General features: G+C 41.0%; 1 protein-coding gene across 13 annotated transcripts in view; it reads right to left on the reverse strand.

Annotated features, from left to right (window-relative positions):
• Window positions 1-868: 868 nt before the first annotated feature.
• The window catches only part of LOC308069980 (uncharacterized protein), a 40,335-nt gene continuing 16,393 nt past the window's right edge, over window positions 869-24,810 (reverse strand). For 3 of the 13 annotated variants that reach the window (XR_013930570.1, XR_013930574.1, XR_013930576.1), the window contains exons 3-4: window positions 6,148-23,620; window positions 869-4,044 (exon numbers count right to left, since the gene is read on the reverse strand). Coding sequence is in view for 1 of the 13 variants with exons in the window: in XM_080403175.1 (XP_080259301.1) it covers window positions 3,932-4,044; window positions 17,483-17,544 (175 nt within the window). In the remaining 12 variants the exon portion in view is untranslated. Of the gene's footprint in view, window positions 23,621-24,810 lie in introns of all 13 variants that reach the window. The other 10 variants (XR_013930567.1, XR_013930571.1, XR_013930577.1 and 7 more) reach the window with 6 other exon arrangements.

Genomic DNA, 24,810 nt, shown 5'->3' on the forward strand with positions numbered 1-24,810 from the left:
GCTCTGCACACCGACACTCATGCACACAGACACACATGGGCTGATGCTGGCATTTTTTACCTTCTGAGAGGTTTTAATGATGGTGCCATTTCAGAATGGGCTTTGGTCTGCTATAGCCACATTATCCTTGGCAGGCTGTTTGTTGTATGAAGAACCTGATCAAAAGATCGTTGCAGGTTCTGGAAGAATCTGTCTTCCTTTTAGAAGAACAAGACCCTTGACTCCTGTGAGCAACCCACTCCTAGCGCCGACGGGTGAGATGCTGCTCCCCTCTTTGGCTCAGCTCTGGTAGTATTTGACAGGTACAATTGCTCTTCTGGCAGCAAGATTGCAGTTCTGGCAGTTTTCAGAGCCTCTGATACACTGTATGCCACACAGCTACCTAGTGAACCTGGAAGTTACAGAGGGCTAAAAACCAGGGAAATGCTTGGAAGTGTGCTTGCTTGGGACAACCGGGTGAAGTTTCCACGTCCTGCTTCCTCCACATGCCATTTGTTTGGAAAAGGTCTGATCAGGTTGTTAAATCACTCTGATGCTAATGTGCTCCAGGTGGTCCTACACTGCTGGGAGCTGACATGTGTTTCATCACGGAGAGGCACAGCGGTAAGTGCTTACAACATGGAAACACCACAAAGGCTGCCAGTTGTCATTTGTTCAACAAGCAAAACGATCAGCACTAATTATAATGTACCAGCCCAGCGCCGGTGCAATCCCCGAACCACAAACAGAACCCCTGCAATAAATATAAATAAAGCCGAGAAAGGGCTGCTGAGATATAAATAAATAAAACCATCTGCAAAAAATTGCCCTCACCTCCCTGACAAAAGCTCTCCCTAAAACGGAGGGTGGCTGCCAAGTGCACGCTTAGGGAACCGTGATGGATGGCATTTACAGACCCAGAGCGGGTCCTTCGGGGGTTGCTGGCTCTGTGAGGGCATCCTTTGTGGTTCAGCACCTGAGCCTGAGTCGTAGCACCCTTCTGGGTCCCCTCTGCTAGGAGACTGGAAATCAAAAAGGGGCAGTGGGATACCATGGCTGTATATTGGTATAGATACCATATATATATACCAATATACCTATTGCAGCAGAAAGCCTGGTGTGATAACTTCTCCCTGAAGATGCCTGGTAACCAGCCCCAGTCACTGGTTCCTTTGCAGAATGTTTTACGTAGTGTGAGTGGATGGAGGGTACACCTCAGCACCTTGTCAGGAGTTAACCCAGCATCACTTAAGTCAACAGGAATATAATTTCTTTATGACTATGAGATTTGTGTGTGTTGGAAACCCATTACCTTGCATGTAGGTTGGGGTTGTTCAGTGCCAGCAATGGTCTGTGTCCTTTGGCAGTCTAAGCCCTTCAGATTTGTAGAGATGTCATATGGGGTCAGAAGAGATTTTGAAACCGCTGGCCCAGGCTGGCTCATCAGAGAGAAGCCACAAATATTTGTGATTGACAAGTCCAAAGTCTAGTGCTAAATTTTATTTTTTTTCTCACTTGGAGTCTTTGACTCTCAAGATTTTTGAAGACCTGTAGGTACTCAGGGGGACTTCCAAGAGTCCCAAGCAGGATATAGCTCTGTGTTTCCCATGGGGGGAGTAGAGCTAAGCTGCAAGCAGAGCTGACAGAGAGTAAGAAGAGCTTTCTGACGGGAAGTGTGGAACACTTCAACCTTTCACTTGAACATGGCCCCCAGCAGGCAGCTGGGTCAGACTGGAGGATAAGGAGACAGGAGCAGGCAGGAGCCGGACAGATGTATCTGACCCTTTCCTGGTCCTTGTCTCTGCAGCACTGGTGGTTGGTCCTGCAGCCAGAGCACAAGTGATGCCCTGTGAAGGGTCAGACACCCCATGGCCTCCTTCCCATAGCCTATCCATACCTCATCCCAGTGTGTGGGATAAAATATACAGCCAGCATGGAGATCAGAGTACTTTCAATATATCAAAAAAGTATTTTATGGCAATTTCACACCCAAATATAGAATGTCTTAACAGAAAAAACTATCAGCCGTGAGTATCCGTGACTGAAGGCTTTTCAAAGATCCAAAATATTCTGGGTTAGTCAATATAGATGAGGGAATAAAAAATATCTCTCCTTTTTTCTGGCCTGATGTTAGTGGACAATTTTAATAAATTTCTTGCTGGACCTTCTGCACCTCAGCAGCATGCCCATGCCAGTGTGGGCTTGGCACCCTGGTCATTTGGGTGGCACATGTAGTCATGGTAAACAAAGCAGCCCCCCCACCCTTCCCGGTTCTGCAGTATAGCTCAGCTGACATGGCTACAACACAGCTGAAGGACTCAGCACCTTAGGGCTGAAAGATGAGGCTAATGACAGCCTTCCCTCCCCGCTTTTTAAATGGCAGATTAAAAATGATTGAATTACTTTTGTGGGGGAGCTCTTCTCTTGTAAACTTTGGGATAATAGAGCACGATATACCAACATATTGAGTTTCTCCTCCATTTCACAGCAATATGAACAGCATAATTTTCATGGCAAGGTCATTATAATGGTTTCTTTTCTTTACTAAACCTTATACCACAACCCTAAATACTGAGTTATATTTTCAGCCACTAAAATCCCCCTTCCCTTTCTTAAAGTATCAGAAATGTCTGAGAGAATGAGCATCCAAATGTTTTCCACCTGTTTGGCTGAATTTGTGGTCTTGCTGGTTAAAAGTATTTGAAGCCGATATTTATTTCAGCCACACTGGAAGTTCATTTTCTATCAGTTCCTCTCTGCTTATTTCTGGCATTTTGCCTACTAAATTTAAACTACATTTCTCAGTCTGTTTGTAAGATGTTCTTTTTTTGGCTCCAAACTGTTATGCTAATTAGCTACTATAACTAACTGCTGCACAAACTATTGTGCTAAAACTAAAAATGGACCATTTGTTTATGAAACTGTCCAACTGTTTATGAAACTGGTTGGAACCAGGGAAACGTGCAAGCCAAGGGATACATTCCTGCTGAAATCTCACTCCATGCAGAAATTTGCCACTGGTCTCTGTCTTAATAAGCATCACAGCCAGCTTTTCAGTTTTCTTTTCTAATGAAGCACCTTTTCCAGCTCATTATTGCTTCGTTTAGATTTGGTCTTGTTTCTATTTAACTCTGAAGTCTCCCCAGGTTATCTGAGAACCACCCCATGTTTAGCTTCATTGTGGTTAAGTACTGTTTGATACTGCTTCCAAATATCATTTTCTTCATTGTAATTGTGCTGCTCGTCATCAATGTACTAGTCATTAGTGGGAGGAGTTATACTTACTTATTATATGGAACAAGTATTTTTCAGATGTCAACAGCAATAGGTCTCCAAATGACCTCGGTGTGTGACCTAGCTGAAACACTGTGCCAACTTCTGGGTCTTCCGAGTGGGAAAGAGGAGAGAACTTCCACCACAACAGTGCACATTCTGCATCTTGAGACTTATCGATTCAACTTTCTCCTCTAATAATCTTGGTTTTCATCTACTGAATGCTGTACCTTTTCAGCTAAGAAAGAGTCACGCTCTGCATCTGTTCTTTTTTACCATTAATAAGAGACTTGCAGTTTTATTTTCAAGGGCAATTTATCATACTAGATCTCCATGCTAAGTGATTGAGAGGAAATCCAGTTTAATCCATTGCTTGTGGAAGAAAATCCAACTAGAATTTTAACTAGATGAGATCAAATGTGAATTATTTTGCTGCTTCTAAGTGGACTGTACACAGATCCAAATTAAAAAATGTCTTTGAAAGTTAACTTGGGATTACTGATACTAGACTGATTCTAGTAATCCATCCAAAATACTGTTTTTAATTGACATTATTACATATCTCTTACTAATCCTCAGCTCCTAGCAGTCCTTACTATCAGACAGCACTGCTGGGTCTGTGTGCAAAAATCCAGGAAAGCATCTTAACTTTTAAAAAAGATATGGTCCAGCCAAAGCGTCAGTAGGATGCTTCATTCTGCAAAGGTACTGCTTCAGACCTCTGGTACGTGTCAGTGCTGCTGGGTGCTCCTGGGTAAGGTGGGGGATTTCCAACTTTGGACCGTGGTGTATCTGCAAGAAAAGAGAAAAATCTCTACAGAACATTTGGTCACATAAGAAATCCTATCTTTTCAGCTAATTGACATTTAATTAAAAGCAAAAAAAAAAATATATATTATCTATTGCGTGTGAGCTCCTGCTAATCCCATGTATTGAAAAAAAATGAGTCCAATCCCAAGAAACGTGAGATTAATTAAAGTAAAACATTTGAGCTTTCTCTGAAGCTCGTGTTTCCCTGTTATCCATGGGTTTCCTATTTCGTTTTCATGTTTGCCTTCCCAGCCATGTGGGCTAGAAATGAACTTTTAAAAAGAAAGTTGAGACTCTTGCACATTAAATCAGTTTAGCTAATGGACCTCTAAAGAAAATATTCATTACCAGGTGACTTGTAATAAAACCTTTCCTCAGTGGTACAGTGTGTGAGGTGCTGCTCTTCGTGGGCTGGCTGCTACGAGTACTTGGTGTGCCTTGCTCTCGGGTGGATGGCTGACCTCCAGCCCTCTTCCAGGGTCAAGGCAAACGCTGGAAGCCTACGCAGTGAGCACAAGTCCATGGCTTGCCCTCATTGCTGCAGGGGAGTGGGTTACTGGACAGGTAGTGTTCCTCAAAGGTCAGGTATCTGTATTCATCTATTTTCACGTGAGATTCTACTTGTACTTTTGACCTTAAAACAAGGCTTTTCTATGCTTTTACCATGACAAATGCTATGTAAATAAAAATGCATTTGTTGTTCCAACACCTGAGACTCTTAGGAAATACCAAACCTATGCTGAGTTAAAGTGAGAGGAACCGCCAGTGCAAGAAAACAGAGCAGGTCTTGAACAAATTAGAACCACATGTTTTCATTTAATGTATTTATTACAGTTTCTATTAAAAATCCAGCACTTGCCCAGTTACATAATGCTATCTTTTTGTGGATGGCAGGACTGGAACTGTCTTTATAAAATATGATATTGTTTTGCCTCATTATTCCAAGAACGTCTTCATTTCTGCTGAGTTTAAGGAAGCAGAATGAGGCTGATCCTGATAGTTTAGAAGGAAACGGGTACAAATTTTGTCAAGTAGTGGTTGAGTACTAGTTGTATAGGTGAAGCAAAAGGTACAAACAAAAGACACTGTCACAATTCCAGTTGCCATCATGTTGCGCTGGACACCATTGATAGAGAAAGTGGAACAAAAAGTCAACTTCATTGCTGCTCGGGGTCTGCCGCACAGCCCAGGACAGGTCCCGAGCCTGCAGCTGGTCTCTTTCTTGTATTTGTCTCACTCCAAATTGTGTGAGCTCTTCACCTTGGCATGCGCAGGGTATTTGCCAACACCAGCTGATGCCGCTAAGGAAAAGCTCCCTGTGTTGTGGCTGGGCGTTTCAACAAGGTAATTTTCTCCAGCCTGCAAAGGCAACTGTTGCATGCCACTCCAAAATGATAGGCTCGATTTTCCTCAGATTCTTAAAATAACTTTCCAAAGAGCCAGATTATCCAAATGAAGGCCTGCAAAGTGCTTTCTCCGCATTGGCCCGGGAACTTAAATCAACAAACCCCCAAACCCTAACATTTATCACCCCTTGCTGCTGTCACAGGCCCGTTCCCAGTCCCTTAAGGAAAATTCCTGAAGCGTGGCAGAGCTGGTGAGGGACTTGCTGAGAGTCTGCAAGGGGAATACTCAGTTATCTGTGCTGGCATTGCTGAGCTGGAATCAATATACATCCACAGATTTACGCCGCCTAGAGATCAAGGCTCAGGGATGTTCCCATATCTTAAGAAAATAATACAGCTCATTGTGCTCTTGCCATTCTCCTCTTTTTTCCTCCCACTCTCCTTTATTTATCCCAACCTATTGGTGCAACTTCCTCTCCCCTTCCAACACCATTTTCCATAATCAATTACATTATACTTACTTTTGGTTTTGTACTGGTACATAACATCTCTCCATATACATTTCATATATGTTTCTTTGTAACATACCATACACATTTCTAAACCTTGACTTGCATGAAGAGTGAAAGGAATAAAGTCAGGTGTATGGTCAAAATTTTCAAAGTTTGATGTAAAACTTAAAGGACAAGTACAACTATATAAAAAAAAAATAAAACCGGAAGAAATTATATTTCCATACATCATTCTGAGAGCTACTCTCTTTGCTCTCATTCATAGTTGAAGTGTTCGTCAACACCCTCTTCAAAACGGTCTTCTTTGCAGAGCTGTCATTTTACATCTGAAAACAAGCAGAACAACAGAAGTTTGTGTTCCTGTTGAACACAGGACAGATTCTACTGATTTCTATGGTATTACTCGCACAATAATCAACTGTTTGATTTTTTTATATTAATAAAAAAGGAAAATTCAGCTCTAAAATATGAAATGAGATCTCTTTTCCAATGAAAAATACTTTCAGTGTCTGATCTCATTCTGCTTAATGCCTGACAGTGCTATAGACTGAGTCTTTATTACTGAGAAATTGTTTATTTAAATCACCACAATATTGCAAATACCTGCAAATAGAGTACTTGAGGTTTTCTATTGTTCAGAAGGACCATATCAACAATGGCCTGAGTTCTGAGGATATGATTTTTTGGCTGTATCATTCTAAGTTAGTTAAATGCATCAGTGGGGCTTTGAGGATATTGTCTCTGCAAATTCCTGCAATAATTACTGTGGATTAGCACATAGCATAATCACAGTCTTATAAGTGTTAACTGTTCTAAAAAGCAGTATAAAGGTTATATTCCTGACACACAGCCAGCTAGAAAATTACCATCTTATTAATGACCTAACCTGAGAAGAAAAAACCTGTGACTCAGGACTCATTAGAACATTAAGAAATACAATGGAATCTTTTCTTCTTTTTATTCCCTCTTTCTTTCAGTGATAACAATGACAACAACCCAGGCTCTACCATTTATAAAAATGAATTTTTCTTGGTTGCAACACAATGACTTTGCTTAGGTTGCCTGGACTCAACATGGCATTTGTTTATGTAAATTTTTATTAGCATCTAAGCTTAATTTTTTATTTTCTTTTTTAATCAGAAAATTGGATTATTTATTCTTCTTTCCAAATGAAAGCCCTAACCAAATGAAGTCAATGGGACGTGTCACTGACTGCAGCACTTATGCCACCAAATTCAGTATACGTTACCTGTGTCATGTATCACACAGCACAGTTATGGCACAAGGACCCAGTAACTTGAGAATTTGCCACCAAACTGTCTGAGGTCCCATGTTCTTGGTGACCTACATCCTGGTCCCAGCACAAGGAAAGAAGGATGCTGAGTAACATCATGGATTTGCTCCTCCACAGACTGCAGCATCTTCTGCTGGGGACCACAGGGCAATGAATGTAGGGGTCAGACCTAGGAAGGTTTTGAGGCAGGTCATCACCTTGGCTCTACAAAACCTGAGCTCTGTGGGTACTGCATTGACCTCTTCTCAATAAACCTTAGCAAAGGCACAGAGTGCATTTCCTCAGCTGAACTAGGGGAATCAACAATGATCAGAATTGAAAGCTGTACAGATTGAGGAGTGCAGCTGAAATCTCTCTGCTGGGCTGATCTTGTTTTTCTTTACTTCACTTAAAGAACACATTGGATATGCTTTTGTTACTGGAACAACCTCTGGAAAACATACAGTGACTGCAAGCAACAAAACATGTTTTATTAATGTACTGTGGGTTATTACCAAGACACGCTTGAAAATTTGGAAAAATCTGTTCTTATTTAAATATAATAAATAAGCTGGGTTTGAGATTTGAAAAAACTGTTTAACAATATTTCTGTCGCCGAGTATGCATTTGATCATGCTGATAGATATGAAGAATAACTGTATGGAAGCTGCACTGGAGAAAAATGAGTGTAGGAGGAGAACTAAGAAAAGGAATCTGCAGCAGAAACCACAGCCTCGTGGTACAGGAAAAAAGGAAGTATCTGTTGTAACTTGTACAGGAAATTTATCTATTGCAGTGACATTTTGAGGCTGGAGTTGGGGGTGCTTTAAGAGTAAATATTATTATACAATGAAAAGGAGATTGTAGGGTCTTGACAAAGCTAGATGCCAGCAGTTTGATTCATTGCCTCAAGTAATTCTTGCCTGTAAACAGAAGCCCCCAAACCCACTCCCACATACTACTGAAAATGTTCACTGTTCTGTTTTGTCAGCCGGATGAAAGTCATGTCACAGTTTGTATAAAGGAAAACCTTTTATTTCAGAAAACATATTCCACAGTAAGTCACAAGAAACCAGCCTATGTAGCAGAAAGCGCAACAAACTGAGATCTAGGTTTCTAGATTCTACCCTGAGAAAACAAGGGTAAACAAAATACATTTTCTAACCTAAAAAATCTCTGCCTTCCTTGGACATGTTATGTGGTGAAGCCACAATGGTTTTACCATTTAAATATGAACAGAGTCCTTTAAGAAAAGAAAGAAAGGTTTCCATCAATGTTGCTTCTTTTGAGTCTGTCCTGGGGGTGTCCTTCCTTCCTTGTGCTGCCACATCCACACCAAACACTGTTTGAGTTCAGTGATATGTGCACACAAAATGTATCTACCTTTTCTGAGAACTCTAGATACCTGTCACAAATGTACCGGTGACATTTTCCTGGGCCTTTGCAAAATTTTTGCCTTTAAAAACTCCCTACTCCCAATGTTTAAATTGACATGCTCTTTGGGATCTGCTATACATACACATTTCAGATGCATCCTTTACCAGTTAGTGGTGATGGTAAAGAGAAGACAAATCAGCCAGAAAAGTCCAGCTCCTCCAAGAGAACAGTAAATAGAACAACTTGATTTCAGTTACCCTGTCGTATCTTGGGAACATTTTGAATACTTCTGGCTTGGTATTTTCCCAAAAAGCCAAAATTGTCCAGACACACTAATAAAAAGATAGAGAACAATTCATTTTGTTTCTAACTGGAACAGATCAGAAAACACTCTTGCATTTATTTTTCTTGTCCAAGTCCCAGACAACATCCCTCAACGCTGTGTTTTCATTTTGTGAGACTGAAGTCAGACAAAGAATGAAAAGCAGCCAAATATTGAATAAACATTTCTCAGGGAAGGTGACTGTGATAGTCAATCCATGATAACTCCCTGACTTACTCTTTTTTTAAAATAAGGGGAAAACCTTTCATTACATAATAATTTTCTACAGATTTTTTTTAAAAGTAAGTTACAAAGCCTGTGAACATCAGCCTTCTACATTTCTATCAAAATTCTGTGGTTTTTAAAGATCTCTCATATATTTGCTGGTTAGCTGAAAATAGAATCACTTGAATAATCTTTTTTTTCAATTAAGATGTGATTTTTGCTAAAAATGGATTTTACCATTAAAATATATTCAGTGTTCTCTCTTTTTTCAAGATTGGCACAATGCCTGTAAGGGCAACTGTGTGCTTGTGGGCTGCATGGGCTGTGGCCTGAGACAGTTTTGCCAGTTTATCATTCCATCAAAGCACTTTTATTAGAATATAAGGTACAGACAGGCACAAAGAACCGTATTTTGGTGTTTCTGAAAAGAAACTACAATTGAGACAACAGGTCACCCAGGCTAAGGAACCATAATCAGACTGAAGACACTAAAATTAGAGAAGGTTTACCACCTTCTCAGCTAGCAAAAAGTCTAAGTTGGCAAGGATTTGCTTGCATTGGTTTGTATTGAAAACACATACATTTCTTTTTTTGTAAACAAGACTGAATGCTTTGAAGATGGTAGATTGAAGTCAGCACCTCACTAAAGCTTTTTCAATAGCAGGCTTTGCCACCAAGTGCTGGGAAGATAATTTTTATTGCCAGAGAAAGCAGGAGATTGCTGTTCAAGCACAGCATGCTCTGAAAAGGCAGCTGCAACTCCTCATCCAATGATTTCTTCCTTTGTTTCCAAACGTGAGATTTATTCGTTTTCCCCTTCTTTACCCATTGGAAAAATCTCCTGACTTCCATAGTTAAAGCTTTTTAACTAGAGGATGGGGGAGAGAGAAGAAAAAGGAGGCAGAGGGGTAAAAATACTTTGCCTAACCCTCATTTGTTGAGATGGAGGTTGCTAATCGCCTCATGTATTCACACCTTTATGCCACGTTTCAGTAAGATCATAGACTTTCTCCCTAACCACATCAAAGCATCAGACAACACAAACAATGGCAGCACATACGGCCTTCCACTCCATCATTGCTATCTACAAAGAGCTCCCGTGGTAGGACCAGTGGTGGGACAATCTGCTCAGCTTTATGCCCGCAGCTTCATTCCACTTTGGGAGGCAAAAATGAACACGCCTTGAGTCTGAGAACTGCTTTGAGTGCACACGAGGAAATCGGCAGGTCTTAGTGCAGTGCCCTGGTCCCACGGCATGGGAGAGGCAAGGTTCATCGAGGCACAGCACGGCGTAGCTGGCTGATGGCAGCAACCACAACAGCACGAGGTTGATGGTGGATGGAACGGAATATTTACTGCGCATTGCAAAACCTGTGCTGCTTTGACAGAAGTCGCTATTTTCTTTCACTCTGGCTGATGCTAGAGAGTCCCTGGAACCCGCTGGGTCTCCAGGCTGGTGAGCTCATGGTACTTTTAATAATCAGAAATTATTCTCATGTGGCTGGGCTGATAGACAGACTGACAGGATCTATCTTCAGGGTAGAATTTGCTTTGAAACTGTAACAGCAGCACCGAGGGATTGATGTGGAGAGGTGCTGGGTTTTCATGGCTCCCCTGGAGTCTGTAAGGGTAGGATTGCTCTGTGCCAGTGTATGATGAGAGGTGGGCAGAGAAACCGAGCTAGAAAGAAACCCAGCATTTCTTCTTTTTTTTTTTTTTTCTTTTTTCCAGGAAGCAAGCCCTCTCAGCTGGGGGTTTTGCTGGAAACCATTCAATGCAACGAGATTATTTAATGTCTTTCTTTCTTTTAGCTTGTCTGTTTTGGGTGCTTTAAGTCTACTGGACCAGATTTCTGCCTGTTTACAGCTGTGGCAGCACAGCTGCCACAAAATGGCTCAGCAGTGACAGCCACCTTGGAGCTCATGGCAGTGTCCTTTGGAGGTCTTCAAACCACCATGGACTTCTAACGGAACAGGGGAACCATCAGCCCTGCCCATCGGGCACCAATTTCATATGCTGTGAGAAGGGGGAACCTGTGGTCTGCAGCCAGAGTGGCTCATGAACACAGATCACCAGGTGGGAGGGACATTGCTGTCTTCTCCACCCCCTCTTGCCTTTGTGCCCAGTTCTGCCAGCTGGAAGCAGAAACTTTCCTTTCCCTAATTTGTTCCTTCTATTTTTTGTTATTTTCAGCATGTGCATTTTACTGTGAATTTTATTGCTTCTTCAGCTATGCTTTTTTCTTATCCCCTGAATTCCCTAAGCTTTACATCCTAGTGGGGTGGCTCTACACTTTGTTTATGTTGGTAAATCTAAATGATATTCCTTAACCCCATTTGTATGGAAGATTAGTAGCAAAGCAGGATGAAGAGAGGCGGTAAGCCAATCAATGAATTAACCTCCTGGTTAAAAGCCGTACTGTGTGACAGGACAAATGCATCATGATCCCTCTTTGGTTTAGAAATGTAAATTTCAACAAGGGAGATTAGTGCAGTTTATAATGACCTAGAATGTTTGCTTTAAAAAATGATACCCCAGATGTTGGCCGGCAGACAAGGATGCAGCCTCTAGAGTCCTAACAAGATGCTTGCAACATGAAAAATGTGCTCTTATCAAGAAGTGGAGACTCCAGGCTCAGTATTGATTTAAATTTATGAGCATATTTCAAAGGCAGCAGAGGGTTTATTTAGTGCAGATGAGTGGCTGAAAACAGTATTTCGCTTGCTTCCCCGGGCTGAGCAGAGAGGTGTATGTGCAAAATTGTACATGTAAAGCTGTTCCCACGCTGTACAAGGAGGAAAACCCAAACCCATCCATCCAAATGACAAAGAAGACGGATCACTCCTCAGCCTTGAAGGACCAGCTGTGGCACAGGAGATTTGCTTTTGAGTCCACCTGCAGTAGTGGGGAATTAGCTGTGGTGACAGCTGGAGTCTGGGCAACTCTTCAGTTTTGCATCTGGAAGAGGATAGATGATCTCTGGTGCAACCCAGATCAGCTTCTTCCTCATTAATGAGGGCTGAAGAGCATTTATCCCTTTCCTTGCGTTCTTGAAGAAAAAACAGCTTATGAGAATGACTAGTGAGGATAAAAGATTTACTGTAAATGTCCCCATTTCCCTGTGGATTGGCCAACTGTGGCAGGGAACTCTTTCTAAGGACAAGTTCTTCCATAATTACCTATCATGTATTGTCCCATGCCAACCTCTTTGGAAGACCCAGATCATTTACTTTAGCTGCTTTTAAACTGTCTCACAGGTCCATGTAACAAGAAACTAGGCAAAGGCAAAACCTTCAGTTTGAAAAAAAAACCCTTAGTATTTTACAATTGATTGCCTGTCCCAGACTTCTTATTTCTATTTTGAAATGGACTATTTTATTTTAGGAAGGCATTCTAAACTTAAAAGCTGATTGAAGCTTACATGATCTTGCATACATTTTTAAAGCGTAAGAGAGATATTTTACATTCTCTTTAAAAACCAGAACCTCCCTTTTTACTTTTCAGGATCTTCAGCTACTGCTTTCCCCAAACTCTTCAACTGTCTAGTTGTGCCTTATTTCTCTTCATCAGATGACATACAGGTTTATCAATGATAAAACGCTGATGCTAAGTTCTCAAGGATTAATCCGACCATTTTTTTTCTCTTTGATTTGCATTTTTAATAAATATATGTATCATTAGGATACTTTTTAAACATCAGAAGCATTATATGCATTTTAAAACGTAGAGAGAAGTGCACTTTGCTAATTATGATGACTAAAAGCTCAGATGTCTTAAACTCTGTTCTTTACATAATTCACACTGGATAAAATTTAGAAAGGTGGCCTTGATATCTGAGCCTGTCCAGGACAGATATCTCTAGGTGGAGCCTAATACAAGCCTCACAAGCAGTCCTCTTTCACCCAGAAAATTCAAAGGGAGAGAGAGAAACAAAAGATGGAAGTCTAGAAGAAGTGAAGTGCATATAACTCTGAAAGAAAAGAGAGAAACTGTAGAAATAAATTAATAATGGAACAGCCTTGCTAAAATTATATGGTCCTTTTAAACCATAAGTCAGTTTTTAGGAACAGAATCTTGTCGGCTTTTAGAATGAGATTACAATTACATTTAAGTGAAATTGAATTAGTCATGTTATAAAATGGGAGAGCTGTAAAAAGAGATAGTAATTTAAAGAAATTCAGCTCCTAAAGAGTCCTCCTGGAGAAAAAAAAAATGCAGTCTGGCCACAATGAGAGCCCTGACATCTAGAGGGAAAATTCCCGAAGGAGTCCCGAGCTAGAGCATAACCACCATTGTACATCTGCCATCCAAGCAAAGACATCCATCCCAAACCACAGGAAATTAACTGTATCTAGAATAGAATTAAAATTAGAATTAAAACCCAGTAGAGTTAGATTTTTTAAAGAAATGAAAAAACTTTTAAGGGGCAATTTATAGACACAGTGATTGGGTGTGCAAGAGTCACTTGCCAGGTAGCAAGGTGGAGAAGGAAATAGCAGTGAAAATGTGGTAACAACGAAAACGTGGTGGATGATGTGAAGATTGTACATAACTTACTGAAGAGTCCCTTACTCCATGCCTTTTGTGAGACCTCAAAAGGTGGATCTCTTATTTGTAATCACTTTGTATTTACATAGCTGCACACATCATCACAAAGTTCTGCCTGAAACATAGTAGATTAAATACTTCTCAACCCTTCTGCAACTCAGAAAGCATTGACCAAAACTTGTCCTCTGGTCTCAGTGGAAATCCACTGCTGCTTCACTAGAAAAGTTGCACTTAAGTTCTGTTTTGAGGGTTTGTACCTGTCCTATGTATGAGAAAAATTTCAACCATCTCTAGATGCATCAGAGGCAATATGTGGCAGAAAATACAGGAGAAAACTCACGGTTTAGATCTACGCTTGGATTCAGCATCTGGTGGTTAAACCTAAATTAAAGCTTTTGGAAAAACAGAACATTTTGAGTAGAAGGGCCAATGCCTTTTCTAAGGTTTTCTAGATTATTTTAATAATTTAACATGTATTTATTCCCATTACTTAGAATTAGGCAGACAAAAATTCTGGCATCTTTTTAAAGGCATATTTTCTTGTTGCAAATGCATCTGTAGTTAATCCAAATCAAAAAACCCACAAAATTCTTCATGGCAATCTAGGGGAGGTTTATAGGAGCAGACAGACTGAGATTAAAAACATGGCATAAAAAGTTACGCTTGTTACTTAACAACTTCATAATACAGGTCTTTGCTGCTCGTATAATGTTCGTAAGTATGACAGGAAAATACAAGAACTCTGTGCTGCAGTAAGTACAAAGTGTCTCTTTTAAGCTGAGACCATTCTCCTAACCCGAGAGGTGGTACAGCACAAACAGACTCCAAACTGAAGTATGCAGACATATGTGTATTATATACTACACTCTATTTTGCATAGACCCTGAAGAAAGTATTTTTCACTTAAGGGGAGACTAATTATATGACCTTTGTATTTTGAGGATCCACCTGGAGAATTTTAATCACTCAGACAGCATGAATGGTTCAAGTCAGCTCTACTTACAATCAATTACAATGTGTAAGCAATTTTATCATTAGCACAAGCCAGCAAAAAAGGCACCTTGATAGAAACAGTGCTGTTTACACCGTGTGCTATAATGTACCTTAAGATTTATCTTTTTCTTGATATTATATAGGAAATCAGGATATCAACCCTGATCAATGTATAGCAGCTGGGAAAATGTTAGGACAAGATGGGATTGAGAAGCCATGCAAGATATTTTCCAGTTTAAGAGCGCTGACTTCTATTGGATTTTAAAAAAAACATTTCATGGGATACGCTGTGCTCCTTTACACAGCAGTCCAGTGCCATAACTCTCTCCAGCGTCCTTGGTAAAATCGTCCTGTTACTCAGGCCACAAACCCCAGAAGCACACAAGGGAGCCAGCACTGACTAGTGCTCTTTGCAAAGGAGGCAAATATACTCTTGAATGTTTGCTCTGAAGGAGCTACAATAAAAGGTTTTGTAGGGTCGTCCGTCAGCTAAGATAGATCTGGGCATCCTCCGGACTCTGAATTACACAGAAGCCTGTTGGTCCCCTTCAGACAGAGAAACGTAGTCAGGTGAGAAAGATAAAGAAGGAGGTGACATGTATAGAGAAGAGGCATTAAATAAAGAAATTGCAGTTTGGATGGCAATAGAAAAGGAAGAAGATGAAAGGCATTAGTGGAAGTCTTATGAAATGCTTGTGCTGCCTGCACTCTGCGGAGTTTTTATGTGTAGCTGTGTATTTCTCTGTCTTGGCACGGCCTGGAATGGGGTTAAATTTCTTCCTGGTAGCTGATGCAGTGCCATGTTTTGGATTTGGTGTGAGAACAACGTTAATATCACACGGATGGTTTTAGCTGTTGCTGGGTGATGTTTACACCAAGCCAAGGACTTTTCAGCTTCCCAGGCCCTGCCAGCACAAGGGCTGGGGGGGCACAAGAAGCTGGGAGGGGGCACAGCCACGATAGCTGGCCCGAACTGGCCAAAGGGATATTCCATGCCATAGGATGTCATACTCAGTGTATAAACTGGGCAGAGTTGGACAGAGATGGAGCAGATCGCTGCTGGGGGACTGGCTGGGCATTGGTCAGTGTGTGGTGAGCAACTGTGTTGTGCATCACTGGCTTTTCTTGGGTTTTATTCCTCTCTCTCTCTCCTTTAAATTACACTTGTTATTATTATTGTTGGGTTTTTTATATTTTATTTTAATTATTAAATTGTTCTTATCTCAACCCTTGAGTTTTACTGGTTTTAGATTCTCCTTCCCCATCCCATGAGGGTAGTGAGGCCAGTGAGCAAGCAGCTGCGCAGCGATTACTTGCAGGCTGGGGTTAAACCACAACAGTCCTTTTTGGTGCTCACTGTGGGGCTCAAAAGGCTGAGATAACAACCGATCTGACCGCAGCATGTTAAAACAGATTTGTCATAAGTATTCATTGTATTGCTTTAATAGTCTCTGGTCACAATGCTGATTTAATTGCTCTCAGAGTTGTAGCGTGTGTTCTCAGAGTTGTGTTATGTCACACCTTACTCGCTGTATCTGTTCCCTGTTGTGATGTTTATCACTTCTGGGGGCTGGGCTAAAGTTATCATTTTGTTGTACTTTGGAACACTGGTTTGTGCTATGATGAAATTGCTGGCTAATTGAAACTAATGTGGTATTTGTGCTCAGCAGTGCTGCCACCTCTGTACTTCAGAAGTCATCTAATAGGAACTATTAATAATTTCACCTTTTGCCTTTTCTCCTCAGAGAGCCAACGTGTTGGGGAGACATCCTCTCACACCACCCCCTTCCCTGCCAAGGTTAATTACAGTAACATACAGTCACTGATAGCCACCAGACTCAGAAAAAAAACCTTTGTATGTCTTTTCATAGGCTTACCAGCTAAAGAGACAAATAAGATCACTTACCCTCTTTCTAAACTATTTTAAATAGGTTAGAGATAACTTGATTATCTCTGTGACTTGCAAAGAGGTTTTCAATGCAAACAAGAGACTGTCTTCACTTTAAGCAGAACAAACATGAAGTTTCTCATTATGGGGCATCTCTTCTGTGCTTTGTATTATGCATTACATTTTAAAAGTTCTGCTTCTCTTTTCTTTCTAGAACTTACATTTTGCTCTGGGACAGCTTACTCCCAATTCCCATTACAATTAGGGCATCAAATTACTTTTGAAGATTCTGGCTTAAGACCTTACAGGTTTCACCAGTGACTGTTAATGTTCCTTCTGATTCATCTTTCTCTTATGACACCTCACATTTGGTAATATCCAGGTATTTCAGCCATGTGGTCTGAGATTCACTGAATTATGACTGTTTAGCTTATTAAAAGATATAACACATACTGGTATGGTTACTGCTTAATGGTAGGTTATGAAAGGTTTTCTTTTCCATTGCCCTGTCAAAAGTTTTGTCTCTTATTAAAACACTGTAAGGGGTGACGTGTAGAAGGCAAAGAGCCTTTTTATACCATCAGAAATGCAAAGTAGCTGCATTCTTTTTTTCTGGAGCCATTCAGTAAATCTCCCTTAAAAGACTAACTTGGCTTCCCCATATTTATAAAGACGAACAGGTTTTACTGTTCATTATCAGAGAAGCAAGTACTGACTCAGTACTGACTCACAGATAAGAAAAGGCCACAAAAGGACAATTCAAATCTTTGGAATTATTGGGAGCTTCAGGCATAGAAACTCTTGCATTAGTATTGCACTAATGGTGAATGTAGGTCTTCAGAAGCACAAGACAGGCAGGACTTTATCTCCAGCCCAGGTCGATTGCCTATCAAAATACTGAAATTGAGCTCAGCTCAGAAATGGCAGTTACCTCACCTTCCAGGCACAGCACATCCCTAGACCTGGGCTCATGCGATGCCTTTTCTTCCCAGATGAATCTGAAACCAAAGGAAATGTATTACACAATTCTGCTTGGACTACAGGTAACAAATCAAATTAATAGCTCATCCCTGAGCTTTTAGTAAAACCTTTTCTTTATATACATCATACTACCACCTGATTTTGCAAGAAGTCTTGTGTTAAATATTAGTTTGGCCTCAAGAAAAAAATATTTAAGCTTTATCATCATTATTTCAAGACTTAGTTTTGATCACAGTATCTGGAGCTGAACGAAAACATTTCCCTTAATTATAACTCCATGCAAAGATATATCATCATCCTGTAGATAAACCAACACAGAGCCAAAGAGTCTCTCCCTCTGCACGTCTTTTCCATTTTCTGATGAGAACACGATGAGGCAGGACATGAAGAGATACAAATGCCCGCAGATGGTCTCTGAAAATTCATGCAGAGGTGATCTAAAAGGTGATTTCTTTGCCCGTTGTCCCCTTTACAAGAACTTTACAAGGTCCACGTTATAACACTTCTGCCAGCTCTACTACAATGATGGAGATCTGTAGTGTCTGTGGAGCCAGCACATCCTGGGCCCTGGAGAGTCTCTGGAAATCACCTGGTCCCAGGTATGTGCATAAATATGGTGACACCAGCAGCAAAAATTGGGTGTGAGGATTCCCTAGTATAGTGCCTCAGACCTGTTCAAATCTAAAAAGTTGAGCTCTTCCCCTATTTTGGCTTCGATTTGATCCACCCCTGCATCCAAACCTAAGACCAGAAATTCTTGCTATGGGCTAAGGGATATCTATAGTAGTAACAAAAATAATAACACATTGCTAATTTAAAATACATTGATTTAAATTTCAGTGACAGACTCTGCTGTCTGATGGTGATAGATGCGAGTGAAGTCAGTAGGTGGTTAAAAGCAGCATTTATGGGGTAATTGTTACCCAGGCCTTATGCCCGTATCACTGACGGTGTCGAAAAACATGCTGCTATAGCTGGGGGCCTTACAGAAATTTGAGTCCTATATTCCTATAGGGGAAAATTAAATAAATATTCTTCTGTTTCAACAGCTGTAGGAAATGCTTAGATGTACCCTTTAATTTCCCTCATCAATCAGCTCAGATTGTTTTTAAATGGGGATCATAGGGGAGCCATATGCTCAGAGATGGTCTTAACACATTGTTCAGTTGAACAGAACTGAACTTGCTCCTTAGGAGGCTAATTTTTCACTGTACTGCTGTATTCTGATTGAATTTCCTAGCAGTTGGTGGTCCGTTACATTGTCTGACAAGGGCCATTTCAATGAGCTCCGAAATAAAGTGGCAGAACAGCTTGTCTTGCTTTCTTGTAATTGCTTAAAGCATCTCCATATGTGAACGACAACACAAAGGTTTTGCAGCGAGCAGTGATAAGGGTAGCTGACCAGATCAAAGCAGAAGATTGTTGTGAGATATTGTATTCATTATTTGAAGAAGGTCTTTCTTTTGTCGTAAGACTCATAAATATGTCCTGATCTGCCTTTTGCTCTCAGAGGGAGAATGGGTCCTTCTTAGGCAGGTTCTCACCCCTCTGAGCGCTCAACAAAGTCTGTGAGCTCCCCCCATCTTTCCCTTTAATCTGTAAGGTCCTTTTCTGGGGGTTTCAAGTTCTGCAACGTTACTAACTTGAAGGAGATCATACATGCAGGTCCTGCCTCAAATTCCTTTGTGTGTGAAAACCTGCATGCTTCCAAAAGGAGCAGTTTGCTCTGCAAAGTTGCTGCCATTGTAATGCCACAGTTGTTTTGAGAGAGAAATACTCACAAATGTCCATTTTTTTCAGCCCTCGATTGCTTATGAAAGAGGCCCTTGGAAACAGAAGGAGAAGAATCTTTGGAGTCAATTGCAAAGCCTCCAGCTTTGTTCCTCAAAGACACCCCATCGTCCTGGGAAGGTTAAAGACCAGGGTAGATCTTCATCACCACCTGGCTCAGCAGCTCCAGCCCTGAATGTGGCCCACAGGTGGCAGCTCTGCAATCTGTTGGGAAGGTGCAAAGTGTGGTGCCAAGTCATCTGCAATGAAATACCCCAGAATGGAAAATGTCCGGTTTTTCTGATACTATTTCTTTGTGTTTAAGTCAAGAAAATGAGCCCAAGGACATATATTGAAAGAAACAGCAACAAAGGCAAAGCTTGTGCCCCAATCTAAGGCCAAAAACTTGTTCATTTTTGGAGACGTGCAGTTGCACCCTGTTGCCTGGGCAGGGTGTACCAGGAGGGAAGGACAGTTGTTCACTTCCTCTTGTTCTTGAAAGGGAACAGGTTCCTGCATGACCTTCAGCCCCATGGCTGGGGCCTAAAAGGCGACATTGCCTCCAAGTGAGAGGAGAACGAGCAGACTTCAAGTTTGATGGAAATGCTGGCACTGGGCGTTGCATAAATACAGCCTGCTTCTTCTTTCAGGAGCATGTAAATCAAGACCAAATCCACTCTGAGTAAGAGATAAAAGATTATAAACTCCTGTACATAGAAGGAAAAAAGGCAAGAACACTGTTTTTTCGCTAATGGCATGTGCTCTTTGCAGCCTCTAGTAACAACTCTCAGCATGGGAGATATTTTATATAGCAACATCTGGTTACATATTGCAAACAAAACAACAATTTACACAAGGGCATGTGAAAAGGTTTGACATATGGTATTTATTTATGAATTTCAAAAGCTGCCTGTATTTACTTTACATATTCCCTATGTTCCATGAAGAGACCCCACATATAGGCATTTATGCATGATGCTGAGCTAAGGTAACCTCTAACTGGCAAACTCAGATTAAGCAGAGATTAATCACTATTTCCACATAGTTGGAAGAGATACGGCAATGTTTTCTACACTAAATAACCAATAAATAAGATAAGAAAAATAAATAACAAATTCAGAACTGAGAAAAAAAATCTCAGTTCACAGAAAAGAACCACATACATGCTGTTAACTTTACTGTGGGAAACTTCTTGACATGACATTAAGCATCACACGTTAATACCAAGTTTTGATCTAGAAGTAGTATGCAGTCTGCTGTTAAGTAGGATTGCTTTTAGATAGAACATATATCAGAGCACTTCCCTAATGCTTGCCCTGCTGAAAGAAGATGAAATGTGCCTAATAATATGGAAGTCATACGGATGCTGGTCATTTGGTCGAGGTCATGATGGACTCAGCCATGGCAAGAGTATAAACTTTTTGCACCTACATGCACACCTGCTCCTTTCTGCTCTCATCTTCTGAGATCCTGAGTATATGAAGTGGCCTCGGGAATAGAAGATGCATGACTAAGTAACTTTCTTGTTACTGAATTACAGAATTCCACTTCATGCTCCTATGGGAAAAAAGTATCATTTTCCAGTGACCAAGAACCCTAAGTTAGATGATTTCAAATATTTTACCATGATTTCTCTCCAAATCTTAAATTCAAGCCTCAGATGGTATTTCCAAACACTTTGGAAATGTATCAGGCTGGTGAACTTGTGTAACTAAAATCCAACTAAATGTGAAAATTCTGTGGACATCTCCATCAAAACAAATTTCTGGAATACCGACATATAAATATTAGAATCATGTTAACCACCCTCATCCTCAGTTCATGACATTTTCCATACAGGAATGAGCAGCTGTAAATTTGGGACAGATTTTTATGGTTATCCATTTTGATCTACTACAAAATACAGGCAAGAAAAGGAATTTTATTAGGTTATTTCTGCACCAAAATTTGTAACTTTTAAAGACATTCTCACTCCTCTACCACATCTGTCACCAGTTAAGTTGTTCCAATAAAGTTTAGCCTTACTGTTAAAAATTTGCAGCTCGTTTCTGTTCTGCTTTTTATTTGTTCTGTCAGTGGGTTTCAGCTGTTAGGGTTGATAATTCCATCATTTGCTGAGCCAAAGAGCCCTCTGCTGTCAGAAACCTATTTCCACCCAGGGGACTTCTAGCTCACAGTCAGGTGTTCAGTTGCATAGCACAGAAAAAGAGAGTTTTTTATATTTTGGAAGGCAGTATTTTGCTGGTACCCTTCTTGTAGCTCTGTTCTGAAATTGCTCTGTTTCTAAAACTGCCAAAAGTTGCATGGGTTGGAATTGCAAACACTGGCATTTCAATTGTGGTGAAATTCAAAAATACTTTTTCCCCGTCTCCCTTTCTCAAATTTTTTAAGTCTCAGATTTCACCTTGGAATAGTTATTCTTCAAAACAACATCAAGAAAAATGGGTCAAGTTGAGAAGCTGTCCTCAGTATGAACTAGGCAGCCACATGATATGCGTGTGACAATGTTCATTCTTATAGAGAAGGCATCTTTCTGTGGTGTGGTTGGTATTGTTTTGAACTGTATTTCATAGCAACACAACTTCATCCAGAGTAGAAGGAAGTCCTGAAGTTTAAAAAATGTAAGATGATAGTGCCTACAAACGCCGTCAAGGCTAGCAACAGTCCAAAGGCTGAAGTTTTCTAATTTATTTTCATAGCTCTGATAAAAATATGGCTTTCATTAAAACTGTGGAAATGGACCTTTAGCTCTGCTTCTGCAAAGTGAAAGCAATTTGTTGGTTGAAACTCCAGATTTATGTTTTTTGAATGCTGGATATAGAGTTATTTATGTTCCAGTTGCTGTTACCCTCATCCTGCTGGCTGGATGTGGATCCCTTTGGGCTTTCCTTTGCATCGGCCAGCTGAACACTATCCTGCTCTGGGCACTTCCAGGGGCCAAATCCTGCAGAGCAATCCATGGTGAAGCTTTCAAGAAGAAACAAGGACCCTTTCTGGTGGGCACAAGGATCGTCATAACCTGTTACATCCCTCTGTGCACCACCGGCATTAAGGGGCACATCAGGGAAGAGAAAGAAGTGGACAGGGCAAGCTGGCTGCAGACACATTGTTAGGGACAGTCTTTCTTCCCTCTGGCATCTTGGAGAGTAAATTCACTTAGTGGAAGTCAAGACTGGGTCATCTATTTCAGAAAACCTAGGTAGCCAGAATGAAACACTAATTTTCTCTGCACCAGATTTACAGCAATTTATACCTACATGTGCTTCAGTCTTGTATGATCAGTCCAAACCAGCACGCCCGGTGTGCCCAGCTGTGGCAGCACTGATGGGTCTCAGCATGAGCCGTGCTGGAGGCTGGGTAACGAACAAGTATGGCCCTTGCAACTGCTTTCATTATTAATTATAATGGGCATTTATGTACAATCTCATTTAAATGGATCCATCACACTTGAGATAATTTTAAGCAAATGTTGAAGAAGCTGGAAGTAACTAGGTCCTTCGAGCCCTACAAGCCGACCTTGGTTCAGTTGCTGTCACTGGTAGCACTGCAGAAGTCTCCATGGATCTTACCTGACGGTACCTGCTGCAATAATTGATGCCCAGCAGTTCATCTGAACGATGGCCCGGGCATGAGGTATTCCTTAGCTTTTCCTGATGTTCAACAGAGACTTCAAAGCTGTAATCTATTGGCCCAAATTGCCACAGCATGTTAATTGTGCACATGTGATTAACTTTATTAGTGCTCTGGATGCTGTTACCAAATCCCAGTTTGATGCTTTAATTAGCCTGTTTTGTTAATTAATTAGGCCTTTATATCCATACTGTGAGAACGTTTTCTCTAATAACTTTTGTTCCAGTTGGCCTGGCTCATTGGATTTTGACAGAGAATATGAAGGCTGCAGGGATTTAAAGTTACCACTGTTTTCCTTTCCCATATTCTTAATTTTAGGAGATACAGATTACTGATGCTCTGAGTAAGGAATAGCCCATAGCTTGAACTGACTCGTTAATAAACGACAGAGGATTTATGTGGGGAGATACATCATAAGTAGCTCAGTCACCATAAAACGTTATTCATCATAATTTTTATTGTAATGGGTCATTATGTGATGTAAACTGCCATAGTTTCTGTTCTGGTTTTGAGACAGATATTTAGCCTGATCTGGGAATGCAGCTGCTTCTTGGTGCCTGTGTACCATGCAGCGCTGCTCAGTGTTGCCCATGGACTTCAGGGAAAATCCGTGAGACTGGTGCACCTGGGGACCTCCAATCCCCCGATGTCCTTGTGGTCCCCAGAGAACAGAGGGCTGTATATAATAACATACTAATAGAAGAGGGAAGGGAAAAAAAAAAAAGAAGAAAGAAAAAGTGTATCACAACTAACTTAACACGAGGAAAACGATGGAAACTTGGTGTTTAACAGCACAAACCCTGAGCTGCCACCATTAATTGCTCTCGAAATAGTCAGGCATGGTCTGAAATAACTGACAGTGACACTCCACAGCACATCTGCCCCAAAGCACACACTGAGGTTCAGTTGGACCCTTGGCATCATGATGGACAGACAGCACTTTCGGGGATGCCTTCACAAGCAGACAGGGTTTCACACTCCTGCAGCTATTCTCACATGGTTTCCAGGCTGTTCACTGGGCTGAGTCACTGCCCGTCTGGGGGATACCATAGCATTTTCCTGGCATCTTCTAAAAATTACATTTACTGTTTAAATTAATCCATCAGCCCTGGGCTTGTCGCAGGACACATGCTGGTGGGATCTGGGGACTCAAACAGGTCTGGACAGGAGGCGTTGTTTTTAGAACAAGTATCAATGCAATCAAGAAGCAAGAAACCATGTGAAACAGCATCTACCGGCACAGAGAGGGACATACACCCTCTTACTAATGACCTAGGATCACTATTTGTGTTGACTTCATTTTGTGTTATACTTAAAGGTTGCCTTGGCCATTGCTGCTGTTTATTTGGTGTTATGATCTGCTTTTTTTAAAAAAGATGTAACAGGAGTAATTTGAGCTAATCCATTCTGACCACTATCATGTGAGAAGTGTTAATCATTAACTATCCAGATCCACACAGAAAGAAGAGTTAATTAATACTGTAGGCACCCACACATATCACCCTTTTATTAAGAAAAAGCTGCACGATGACATCAGCCTTTGAGAATGTCAACAGACATTTTTAAGAGTTTCTGCTGCTTTTGTCAAAGAGCATTCAGCTCCCCTGAGCTTCTGTAAAGGGAGTTAAATATCCAATTATAACAATTTTTACCATCCATATCATGAGCCTATTCTTCAGAATTAGCCTGAATTAATGATAAGTGTGGAGAAAGAAGAAGTTACACATCATTATCAGCTGCACGTAGTTCTGGACAAAACCAAATCCCTGGCCTCATTTTGAAACCCTCATTAGCAGCACTTGTAAAGGAGGTCAGCCTGCTCTGCACCCAGCCGGCATGGCCCGTCCCAGCAGACAGCGGCCGCGCTGCCCAGGGCACCCCAT

Source organism: Falco punctatus, assembly GCF_963210335.1.
Source record: "Falco punctatus genome assembly, chromosome: 9".
Classification (NCBI taxonomy): domain Eukaryota; kingdom Metazoa; phylum Chordata; class Aves; order Falconiformes; family Falconidae; genus Falco; species Falco punctatus.